The 13,258-nt window shown below is 40.6% G+C and overlaps 1 protein-coding gene across 3 annotated transcripts in view; it reads left to right on the top strand.

Annotated features, from left to right (window-relative positions):
- Positions 1-4,916: 4,916 nt before the first annotated feature.
- The window catches only part of EIF2AK4 (eukaryotic translation initiation factor 2 alpha kinase 4), a 106,399-nt gene continuing 98,057 nt past the window's right edge, over positions 4,917-13,258 (top strand). For 2 of the 3 annotated variants that reach the window (XM_024232276.3, XM_024232277.3), the window contains exons 1-2: positions 4,917-5,141; positions 10,310-10,422. In XM_024232276.3, the coding sequence (XP_024088044.1) occupies positions 4,998-5,141; positions 10,310-10,422 (257 nt within the window). In that variant the 5' untranslated portion in view covers positions 4,917-4,997. The remainder of the gene's footprint in view (positions 5,142-10,309; positions 10,423-13,258) is intronic. The other variant, XM_024232278.3, reaches the window with a different exon arrangement.

The following is a 13,258-nucleotide window of genomic DNA, read 5'->3' on the forward strand; positions in this document are numbered from 1 at the left end:
GAGGCAGGAGAATTGCTTGAACCCGGGAGGCAGAGGTTGCAGTAAGCCGAGATCACACCACTGCACTCCAGCCTGCACCACTGCACTGCAGCCTGGGCAACAGAGCGAGACTCCGTCTCAAAAAAACAAAAACAAAAACAAAACAAAACAACAACAAAAAAAACTACCTTGAAAGTAGCCAAAGAGGAGTGCCACATTACCTTTTGTGGGAAAACAATGTGAATGATAACAGATTTCTCACTGAAACCATGTAGGTCAGAGAGAAATGGCACACTTTTCAAGTACTGAAAGAAAATAACTGTTGGCCCAGAATTCTATATTCAATGAAAATATCCTTCAAGAATGAAGGGGAAAGGGATTGTAGTTTTAAAATTTGGGAAACAGTGACCAAAATCCGAGAGCTTCTCTTTGGAACGTCAAGGGCAAGCAGCAAGACCGGGAGATGTAGTTTGGGGGAGCAAGGAGGACATATCGGATTAGAGACTCTTCTTTGGAAGACTGATCTAAAGGTTTAGGAAGTACTTGGAGAATAAGGAAATGTTGGGGTGTCCTGATGAGTTGGTTTGTGAACCCCAAGTATACAAAGACATTCTTATGAGGCAGAATGTCTCAAGGACTTAGAGATTATCTCCCAGGAGCCAGTCAAGGGCCAATCTTTTCTTTGAAATATATGGAGTTTATACATCCCAAGCCTGCTTAGTTAACCCTGTATTGCACATACAGCAACCAAATGCAATGCGTGGACCTTGTTTGAATTTTGATTCAAACAAACCACTGTAAACAAAACAAAACAAAACAAAAAACCTTTTCCTTTTTTCATTTAACAGTTTATTAAGGTACAATAGACATATAACACATTGCATATATTTAAATTGTACAGTTTGATAAGTTTTGATATATGCATATACTTGTGACATGATCACCACAATCAAAATAATGAATGTATACAGACATCACTCCCAAGGTTTCTTCTTGTTCTTCTTTATTCCCTCCACCTGGCTCTTCTATGTCCTCCCTATCCCCACGCAACCACGTATCTTCTTTCTGTTACCAAATTTGTATTTTTCAGAATTTTATATAAATGGAATTATGTAGTGTGTACTCTATGTCTGCCTTCTTTCATTCAGCATAATTATTTTGAGTTTGTCTATGTTGTTGCTGTATCTATAATGTATTTCTTTTTATTGCTGAATAGTATTTCATTGTATTGATATACCTCAATTTGTTTATACCTCAATATGTCCATCTTGTGTTGATGGGCATTTGGTTTGTTTCCAGTTTGGGGATATTACAAATTAAGGTGCTATTACAAATTAAAGTGCTATGAATATTTACATACAAGTCATTGTATGGACATACACTTTTGTTTCTCTTGGGTAAATGCCTGGGATGAAATTGCTGTTTCATATAATAGGTATATGCTAAAGTTTTTAACTAAAATGTATGATAGGCCAAAACGTAAAATCTAACACTATCTAGATGAAGACATAGAAGAAAACCTTTTTGGCCTTGGGATAGGCAAATATTTCTTAGATATAACTACAAAACATAATTCACGTAAGAAAAAAATGACAAATTAAATGTCCTCTAAAGTAAGAAACATGCTCTTTGAAATACAGTTAAGAGAATGAAAAAGCAAGCCACAGACTGGGTGAATATTTTTGCCTGTCACATATCTGATAAAAGACATGTCCGGCCTGGCGCAGTGGCCCACACCTGTAATTCCAGCACTTTGGGAGGCTGAAGCGAGTGGATCACGAGGTCAGGAGTTCAAGACCAGCCTGGCCAACATGGTGAAACCCCGTCACTACTAAAAATACAAAAATTAGCTGGGCGTGGTGGCATATGCCTGTAATCCCAGCTACTTGGGAGGCTGAGGCAGGAGAACTGCTTGAACCCAGGAGGCAGAGGTTGCAGTGAGCTGCGATCGCACCACTGCACTCCAGCCTGGGTGACAGAGCAAGATTCCATCTCAAAAAAAAAAAAGGCATGTCCAGAATATATAAATATTCCTCAAAAGTTAATAGGAAAACAAAAACAAAATTTTTAAAATGCACCAAAGATGTGAACAAAAACAGAAGACAGAAGATATATGAATAGAAAATAATCACATAAAAAGATGCCCAACATCATTAATTATTAGGAAAATGCAAGTTAAGACACACTGAGATACTACTAAGCACCAATTACTATGTTTAAGATTAAAAACATTACAATACCAATTACTGGCAAAGAGGTAGAAACTGGAACTCCCATAAACTGATGGGAATATAAAATGGTGCAACCAGTTTGGAAAACACTTTGACAGTTTCTTATTTTTTTTGCTTTGAACTTTGAATTTAAAATAATTTCCAACTTACATAAAATTTTCGAGAGTCATTCAAAGAGCTCATATATCCTTCACCTAAATTCTCCAATGTTCAACATTCTCCATTTGATTTAGCATCATCTCTCTTCTTTTTCCTGAATCATTTGGGAGCTAACTACATATTTAATACGTCACTGCCCCCTTAATGCTGCATTGGAAATTTCCTAATAAGGAAGACACTTTTCTACATGACAACAGTACAACAAAGTCGGGGAATCAACAGTGGTATAATACTGCCATCTAATCCACAGACTCCTTTCAAATTTTGCTGTTTGTTTTAATTATATATTTTATAGGTCCAGCATCCAGTATAGATTCTAATTTTATACAATGGAAATATTTGAACATAGATTAGGTATTAAATGATGCTAAGAAATTGTTAATTTTTTTTTTAAGAGACAAGGTCTTACTCTGTTGCCCAGATTGGAGTGCAATGGTGCAATCATAGCTCACTGCAGCCTTGGACTCCTCGGCTCAAGCAATCCTCCCACTCAGCCTCCTGAGGGTGGGACTACATGTCACCTTGTCCAGCTAATTTTTTATTTTATTTTTTGTAGAGATGTAGCCTCGCTATGTTGCCCAGGCTGGTCTCAAACTCCTGGCCTCAAGTGATCCTCCAGCTTGTGCTGGGATTACAGGTGTGAGCCACTGTACCTGGCCAAATGGTTACATTTTTAGGGTATAAGGTTAGTAATATGTTATGTTGGTTCCTTTTCTAGTTAGAGATATATACTTAGGTATTTATTTTTTAAAATGATATGATTGAGATTTAAAAAAAAAAAAACACTCCTGAGGGATGGAGAGAAGAGATGAAATAAAATTGACAAAATATCTATAGTTGTTGAAGCTGGATGATGAGTACAGAGGAGTTTATTTCTAAGTATGTTTGACATTTTCATAAATATAGGTTTAAAAAAATTTTTTTAAAGACCAATAGAGAAATGGAATAATTTTAAGGATTAGAGTGCAATGGCCATATTTGCAATTTGGAAACATTACTCTGGCTGCAATAGGAAGAATAGCTTAATGTGGGGCAAGAATGAAGACAGTGACTAATTAAGAGAGCTATTGAAGTAACCCAGGGAATTGGTGACTGTAGCCTGAACTAAGTTAGTGGCAATGGGTTAGAGTGTAGTGGATGGACAGAAGTGGCGACTATTTGGATGTGAGTTGAGAGAAAGGGAATTCAGAATCACACTCAGTTGGATGGTGCCATTTGCCTAGTCAGAGATCACTGGAGAAGGAACAGGTCTCCAGCAGAGGGAAGATGATGATTTAAATTGGCCTTGGGTCAAGCTAGTGCATTTGTGTTATCTGGCCAGAACTGAGTGGATAGATGGAAGCAAGGAATTTACACAATCATTATTTAGTGAACAGTGGAGGAGTAAGCAAGGCACACAGAAGAAACGTCACTTAAACCTAACTTGGATTAGTACAATAGGATTATTCTAAATGGACATGCAGCATTAGTAAGTTACTGAAGATGAAGTGCAATAACTATGTCTGGGTAGACAGGTTATTTTTTAAACTTGAAAAACGACGACTTGAGGCAGGATATAACACAAAGACTCCCTAAACTCACACTGAGTGAACTGGGAAGGGAACATAATTCTCTTCATGGGAAGGTAGCTCATAAAGATGCCTGAGTGGAAAGACAGTTTTCAGTTGAATTTGCAAGGTGGCAGTGGAGGTCCCCAAAGCTGGGGAATGTAGGGACAGAGAACATAATGAGGGTGTTGAATCTGTGGCTCAGAGAATAAGTTTGGGGGTACTAAAGTGGGAGGAAGGAGGGTGGGGGGGGTCACAATTTTTACTCCCAGTAGTCTTGTTCTGGGAAGGTACAAGGTGAAACTAGAAGTGACTTCAGAACCCATCCACATCTGCCCTTTAAGAGTTTCCCGGCCGGGCGTGGTGGCTCATGCCTGTAATCCCAGCACTTTGGGAGACTGAGGCGGGCGGATCACAAGGTCAGGAGCTCGAGAACATCTTGGCCAATATGGTGAAACACCATCTCTACTAAAAATAGAAAAATTAGCCGGGCGTGGTGGTGCGTGCCTGTAGTCCCAGCTACTCTGGAGGCTGAGGTAGGAGAATCGCGTGAACCCGGGAGGCGGAGGTTGCAGTGAGCCGAGATCGCGCCACTGCACTCCAGCCTGGGGAACAAGAGCCGAAACTCTGCCAAAAAAAAAAAAAAAGAGTTTCCCTCACTAGCCATGCCAGGGTGCAGAAGTTCCAGCAAGCACTTCTGTTAAAGATACTTGTTTCGTGAAAACTATACAGTGTGGCGTTTTCATTCCTATCTGTGTGATTCATTTCTTAGGTTCGTGGAGTTCCTTTGCTCCCCTTCCCCCAGCAGGATGTGGGCAAAGCTGTCCCCCTGCCTTCTTCCTTCGCCAGGGCTTCTGGAGCCTCCCGAGCTAGCTCCAGGCGCGGAGCTCCGCCCACGAGTCCGTCTCCCGCGCGGAGTCCCGCCCACAGCCCGTCCCCGGCGCGGAACCCCGCCCACGAGCCCGTTTCCAGCGCGGAGCCCCGCCCATAGCCCGTCCCCACCGCGGAGCCCCGCCCCGCAGGCTGCCGGGGGCCCACCGCCGCCCAGGCAAGGCCGCCCTGCTTTGGGCGCAGCGCTGCCATGGCTGGGGGCCGTGGGGCCCCCGGACGCGGCCGGGACGAGCCTCCGGAGAGCTACCCGCAACGACAGGACCACGAGCTACAGGCCCTGGAGGCCATCTACGGCGCGGACTTCCAAGACCTGCGGCCGGACGCTTGCGGACCGGTAGGAACGTGGCTTGTCAGGCCCGGGCTGGCGTGCCCTGGCCTCCCCGGGCCCTGGGCCAAAGCCCGGACACCTCCAGATTGGGCCGCCCCTTTAGGATCCTGCAGTCTTTTCATCCCTCAGGTTCCACCCGTGCTCACTTTAGTCCTTGCACCTCTGCAGCTGGTCTCCAGAACCCCACCTAGGCCGAATTCTTCTACAGCCCTTTCCCCATGACTTCCCCAGAGGAATCCCCCTGGATTCCTCTCTCTTACCTGGCACTGCTTCTTATTCCTGCCTACATCCCATAGCATAACTGCCTCCTTCCAACCTTGTCCTTTTTCCCCTCTGAAAGCCCTCGCGGATGATACAACAGCACATTCATAAGCGCCAGTTGCTACTTTGTTCTGAGAACGCTTTTTGGGCGCTCGCACAGGCCTTACGTCCTCAATCAGAATTCTCAAGTCTCATCCATGCATTCAAATCTGCACGCCACATAATTCCCGCTGTACTCCCCCAGCATCCTCACTGTGTTTTCCGGTACGGAGGAACTTTCCATACCTCTGCACCTTCCTCTAAGACATTTAGCTCAGAATATAGCACACATTCATCTTAGCTGTAGTGGAGAGAGGGTTCTAGACTGAGTCTAGAGAAGGAGTGTCCAATCTTTTGGCTTCCCTGGGCCACACACAAAATACACTAACACTAAGGATAGCTGATGACGTAAAAAAAAAAAAAAATTCGCAAAAAAACCTCAATGTTTTAAGAAAGTTTACGAATGTGTGTTGGGCCACATTCAAAGCGGCCCATGGGCCTCGGGTTGGACCAGCTCGCTCTAGCTCTAGATCTTTTAAAATGGCATTTTGTTTAAAATATTATTTTGCCTTTTTATCTGGAAATTAAGGCACGTTATAAAGTATTTATACTGACAGTTTTTTCACCATCCTTGAAGAGTTTATCTACCAAACTATTTCTGAATATTATCATATTATCATTTAAAACATACTTCTAACTTCATCTGCTTTTTTTTTTCTTTCTTTCTTTTTGAGACAGGATCTTGCTCTGTCGCCCAGGCTGGAGTGCAGGGGCATGATCACGAGGCTCACCGCAGCCTATTCTCAAACAATCCTTCTGCCTCAGCCTGTCAAGTAGCTGGGACTACAGGCACATGCCGCTACACCTGGTTAATTTTTTAAATTTTTTGTAGAGACAGAGTCTTGCTCTGTTGCCCGGGCTGGTATCAAGTTCCTGAGCTCATGCAATCCTCTCACCTTGGCCTCTGAAAGTGCTGGGATTACAGGTGTGGGCCACCACGCCTGGCCTCTTCATCTACTTTTAGCTCTGGCATTTCATAACATCTGCTTTATCTACACATCCAGGATTTCCTCAAGAAATACCATCTTCTGGAGCTATCAGGGCAAAATGTTCTCTCTCAAACTCAGGGTGCTTCTTCCTTCATTAAATATTTGTTTTAGGTGTTAGGAATACGGTTGTGGGCAAAACAGACAAAAATCCTTGCCCTCAGGGAGCTTACTTTTCTAATGCTTAATAACATGAAGTTATTTTTAACCTGAAATAGTAAAAGTATAAATTATTCCCCTTAACATGACAGAGAAGTTGGTGACTGGGTAACTTCTATGTTCCCAAACCTTGAGAATCAGGAAGTAGGCCCAAGAAGCAGCCGAAATAGGTGTCTCAAAGTGTACACGGGACTCAACACAAAGCCCCTAAGGCTTCATTCTGAACTAGTTTGTTTACTTTATACAAGCTTAGTTGTCTGCTCCTAGGGCTGCAGAAAAATGGAAGAGAAAAAGCAACTTCTTTTAGGTAGGGATATTGATAACCCCAAGAATTTATAGCTGGTGGCTTTCATAACAAGATGGAATACTAGACAAAGCAAAGCAAAAACTATAGAAGGCAGGCAGAAGAATTTAAATAGCTGTCTGTGGCCTATTGTACGCAGGGCAAATGGCCTCAACACATTCATAGGCCTTGCAGGCAAATAATTGATGGTCTCAAGGATGAATCAGAGTTTAGTCATTCAACAAGCACTTATTATCACCTATTATTTGCCAGGGAAAAGTGATGCAGGTCCAGAATCCTTTATCCAAAACTCTTCACTGAGAGGGAGTTTCTCTCTGTCACCCAGGCTGGAGTGCGGTGGTGCAATCTCGGCTCACTGCAACCTCCACTTCCCAGGTTCAAGCGATTCTTGTGCCTCAGCCTCCCGAGCAGCTGGGATTACGGGTGCCTGCCTCCACACCTGGCTAATTTTTGTATTTTTAGTAGAGATGGAGTTTCATTATGTTGGCCAGGCTGGTCTCGAACTCCTGACCTCAAGTGATCCTCCCGCCTCACCTCCCAAAGTGCTGGGATTACAGGTGTGAGCCACCATGCCCAGCCTTTTATCCAAAACTCTTGAGACTTGATGGGTTTCAGAATTCAGAAGTGCTTCTGTTCACGTTTATGTGTGCACATTCCACACATTACCTAATATCTTCCTCAGTGTCTGGGGCAGCATCGAAAATCAAACACAATGAAACATAGAAATACTCAAATTTCACACTGAACAGATAAACACTATTACTAACCTCACATCAGTTCAGGCTAAATTTGCTGCCAATAAATTCAGGTTATATTTTTTTTCAACTTCTTTTAGTGGGGATGTGTTGTAGTATAAATTTCAGTTTAGTAGCATATGTATATCATTTATAAATAACATTTTGAGGTGCATGCTAAAAACTTTTGCATTTGTAAAAAGTTTAGACACTGCTAGTTTAAAGTATCTATAATTTATAGATAGTTACAAATTACTAACTTATTTTGGCTAGCTTTCCACAACAGCAAAAGGTCTGCTCATTTATAATTTGATAGCTTTTGGAAACATCCCTCCAAAAAACTTGCTTCAATCCGTGGATCCCCCAGTAGTGTATGGTGGTGTTTGTTTTCCTTTATCTTCAACAATACTATATATGGTAGACTTTTTCATCTTTGCCACATAAATGAAACATATCTCATTTTAATTTTTATTTATTTAGAAATTATCTAGAACACCTTTGTTTACAAACCATTGATTTTTCTTTTTCTGTGAACTGCTCATACTCTTTGGTTTATTTTTCCACTCTGTGGTCCATTTTCTTATTTATTTATAAGAGTTAAATATCTTAAGAAAATTAGCATTTTGGGTCATATAATGCATATATTTTTCTCCTAATCATATGCATTTATTTAGGTAATTTATGTGATTTAAAAAATGTTAATAGAGTCAAAATGACCTATTTTTTTGTTTTATGGTCCCTGTGGGGTGTTTTTTTCCCTTCTGTTCCAATGTTACTAAAAACCGAATTCTTCAAAATTTACTTTTAACTTGTTCGTGATTTCGTTTTTAAATTTTCATCAAATAAAGATGTAAGTAGGTTTTTTTTTAAGTTCTTCATTCCATCGAAGTATGGGCCTAGGCCACCTCCCCGTGTGCATCCCTTCTCCTCCAGCTAGGCAGCTAGACAAATATGGGCAATTGAATTTTTCAGTGTCTTCCACTCATTTGAAATGCCATTCCTACAAGCCCAGTGCCTGGTAAAACAAACAAAAAACTTTCAAAAATTGTTATTGAATGAAATAATTCTCAAAAGTATTTTGAGTCTCTTTTTTTCCTTGTCTGGAATGCTTAGTCTCTGGCTTGTCTCAGCTTCAATGCTACATCCTCAGATAGTTCTTCTTTGATAACCACATTTAGGTATATACCCTCATACCCCAAGTCATTTGCTAAGGAGAGCATCACGTCATCTCTTCATCAGCACTCTCTAAACTTGTACTTACATGTTTATTATGTTTGTTTTCCCCCACCAGACTGAAGTTCCATGAGAGCTGGAACCATATCTGTGTTCTCACCTCTGTGGACTAAGCACAGTACCTGACACGAGTCAGTGCTTAACAAATGTGGGTGATGGATGTGTGATGGGTGAATGAGTGAATGAAAGGCCTGTGGACCAAAGAGTGCTTAACCCTCCCCGGGACCACATTCGCAGAATTTTGCTTTATGGAAGGACCCACACATTTATCAAGGATTATTATAAAGCCATATAAGAACTGATCTTACAAATTTTGTACACATAGTAGAAGAGAACAGTGTTTATTATATGGTACTCCATGTAAGGTTCACATTATAAATTTCTGTTAGAATTTAGTGTTGCTAAGTACTTTGCTTCCCTAAAATAATTTTTAGGCTTTCTCTTTTCTGATTATACCATGTTTCTCTTTTTGCTCTGCCTGCCAGGACATTCAGAGAAAAAAATCAAGGCTCAATCCCAGAAACTTAGGATGGCATAATAAAAGAGTGGCTTATGGGAGGAGACAGGGTTTGGAGTCAAGGCTGGGTTTGAATCCCACAGTCCCTGTGTATCTGTGGGCAAGAATGTAAAACTCCCTGAGCCTGAGCTTCTGTATCTGTAAAATGGAGGTGGCACCTGCCTTGTAAAGTTGGTAAGGTGCCTGGACCATGGGAGCGCTCAGCCGTTGTTTTTTCTCTCAGACTCCTCTTTTTCATTATATACATATAATATGAACTACTTCAAATCCACTTTGGAAAAAGTGTATCTAAATTGAAGAACAAGGGTATTTGGTGATTTTTGGAAAGCAGTTGATTGAAAACATATGCAATTCTTTCCTTGTCAAGGGTTTTCATTTGTTAATATCTCAGTATTCAGATCTCAATTCAAATCTCCCCTGCTCGAAGAGTCGTTCCCTGACCTACCTGTCTAGATATCTTCTCCTCGCCCACCACTCTGTCCCTCTACTCTGCTTTGTTTTCTTAACAGCACTCATCACTGTTTGAAATCACTCGTCTTCTAGTTTGTATCAGCTGGTTGGGACTGTGTCTATTTACCCCTGAACTCCCAGGTTCCAGGAGAGCACCCAGGCATAATAACTCAGTAACATCTGAATGAATGGAAGCTGAGTGGAACATTTTGGTTCATTCCTTAGACAACTTAAAAAAGGAAAATGCATTTTCTCTGGCTCAGGTTTTGTTTTTAAATCATGCTTTTGGAAAGTATGCCAGATTATCTATGTAAAATATAATTACAAATATTTTTAAAGTAGAACTTATGATCTAAAATGATCATTATCTTAATCATTAATGATTGGCTCTACAGCTATGAAAAAATTTTTTTTTGTTTTTCCTCTTTTAGGTCAAAAAGCCCCCTGAAATCAATTTAGTTTTGTACCCTCAAGGCCTAACCGGTGAAGAAGTATATGTAAAAGTGGATTTGAGGGTTAAATGCCCACCTACCTATCCAGATGTGTGAGTACATTTATAAATAGCTTTGATGTAGTTTCAGTTTTCTGTTCTGACAACATAGAAACAGATTGAAATTAGTAGTATTTTCTCCTTCCTGCTCCCATTCCACATAAAATTTCATTTCCTCTATTTCAACAAAACTACATCAGCAGTAGATGTTTTCATGAAACCTGTCTCATTTTAAGCCTGTTCATAGTTATAGAATTGTCACTACAGATACTAATATTTGCCCAGTGACTATTTTGCTTCCTCTGATGTGTTAACTTTTGTTTATTTATTTCTTCATAAGTTAGGAAGAGGAAAAATTTGAAAGAAAACAATAAAGGCATGGTGACTGTTGAAAGCACTTGCATAGTTAGAGTGTGGCTGGTATTAGAAATTCAGCAAGTCTGTGCCTCAGATGACCTTTCGCTGCCTAGAGTGAGGGAGAGTATTTGGACTGTCCTGCCTCTCAGTGGGGCACTGCTGGCAAGTGTCCATCGTGCGGGGCTGTGCTATGCACTGCAGGACACTTAGCATCCCTGGCCTCCACCCACCAATGCCACGAGTGTCCTCCAGGCATTGAAACAACCAAATAACCTACATATTTCCAAACTGCCCCTGAAGGTGATGTCACCTCTGGTTGAGAATCACTAGTTACAGCCAAAGTGTTACCCATCAGCACTTAAGCATGTCTATTTGGTGTAATCTTTCCTCACACATCCCACATGGAGAGGTGGGTTGGCCTGGATGGTGTTAAGTAGTTTGAACTTATTGTATAGGGAACCAGTGAAGGTTTTTGAGACGGAAAGGGACAAGTAAAAGGAAACTCTGCTTTACACAGTGGGTGGTAAATTTATGGAATTTATTATCCTAAGAAGTGATGGGAAGGATATGAAAAGACAGATAGGTCAAAATTGAGCTCCTTGAAGTCAGTAACCATTCTTGGCCCCCAAAACTGTACTGAGAGTATTATAGTAGGTATACTGTACATACTATAAAATATTAATTAATGAAACATTAATTATAAAACATTAATGAAAAAGATAATTAAAAATTTATGAAAGGAAATTAAGACAGTGCCTCTCTAGGTTTGTTTTTTTTTCCTGACACCAAATACATGATGCCTTTTCTGATACCATGTGGGTGTCCAATAGTTCAGTTCAATTCTGACACTATCTGTAGTTAGCATAGACCCCATAGATTAAGGACTAGTTCCACAAGATTGCCTCCATTTCTGTTGCTAGTTGCAAGTCCCAGTACTTCTGACCATTTATAGCCAGTATTTTTAACTGGCTATAAATTTAGGGGTTTCCACCACCCCCTCCTAAGTTGCGATAATTGCTAGAATGCGTCACAGAACTGTTTCTGTGAGTTACATTTACCAGTTTGTTGTAAAGGATACAGCTCTGGAATAGCCACATGGAAGAATTATGAAGGGTAACCTTGTTACCCTCTGTGTGTGGGAAGAGGCACAGAGCTCCCATACCCTCTCCAGGCATGGCACCCTCCCAGCACCTCCCTGTGTTCTTCAACCAAGAATCTCCCTGAACCCTGTCGTTTAGGGGTTTTTATGGAGGTTTCATTATGTAGAGATGATTGATTAATTAAATCTTTGGCCACTAGTGATTGAACTTGATCTTCAGCCCCCTAGTCCTACCCAAAGGTCTAGGATGGGGCTGAGATTTCTCACCCTGTAATCAAGGCTTGGTTTTTCTGGTGACCAGTCCTGATCCTGAAGCTATGCAGGTACTGACCAGAGCACTAACTCCAGTATGGTTGGAAGGGGTTTGTTATGAAAAACATAAGATGCTCCTCTCACCCCTGTTGCTCAGGAAATTCCAAGGGTGATAGGATCTCTGTGCCAGGAACAGGGGTCAAAGATCAAATATATATATTTTTATTATACCATAGCCTCAAGAATTCAAAGTGTTTATTCTTGAAAAATCAAAATAAATAAAAAGTTATAAGTGCTATAATGTTATACATATATAAGTGCTAAAATATTAATTATAGCATTATTTGTGAAAGTAAAGAAATTGGAAGCAATCTAAATGTCAAACACTAGAGCGAGGTTTCTCCACCTCGGCACTACTGACATGTTAGCCGATAACTCTTTGTTGTGGGGGCCTTCCTGGGCATCGTGGGATATTTAGTAGCATCCCTGACCTCTGTCTGCTAGATATCGGGAGTACATTTCTCCCCAGGTAGTGGCAACCAAAAAAAGTCTCCAGATGTTAACAGATATCCCCTGGGCCAAAATCACCCCTGGTCAAGAATCATGGCACTAGATAACTATTCAGGTAAATCTTAATGTGTCCACTTGATAAAAATATTATGCTATGATTGTTTTTAACATGGAAATGCTTATAAAAAGTTAAAAAGCAAACATAATATCAGCTACATAAACTATGAATTATATGGCAAGGAAATAAAGAGAACATTAGAATTGTTTTTGAAGTTTAATTAACATCATTGATGAATTTTTCACCATGCTGTTAATATTGCTATATTATGATTATTTATTTTTTAAATTATGACAAAAAGCTTAATTTGGGGTAATATTCTTATCCTTTTGAATATGGTACAGGAAAACATTGCTTTTCTGCAGAATAGTCCTGGATGCCACTGTGAGAGAGAGACTCTCAGGTTAGATTCTGGAATTCTGGAAATTTCAGCCCCATCCCAGACCTTTGGGGAGGAATTCTAGAAATTTCAGCCCCATCTCAGCTCTTCGGGGAGGAATCTAACCCAGGATTCCATACATAGACTTAGGACTGTATGGTTTGTTTTTGTATTCTTTCCCTCTCATATAGACTACTTTCTCTCAGATTTCTATCTATAGAAATAGATAATGATC

Source organism: Pongo abelii, chromosome 16 (genome assembly GCF_028885655.2).
Source record: "Pongo abelii isolate AG06213 chromosome 16, NHGRI_mPonAbe1-v2.0_pri, whole genome shotgun sequence".
NCBI classification, from domain to species: domain Eukaryota; kingdom Metazoa; phylum Chordata; class Mammalia; order Primates; family Hominidae; genus Pongo; species Pongo abelii.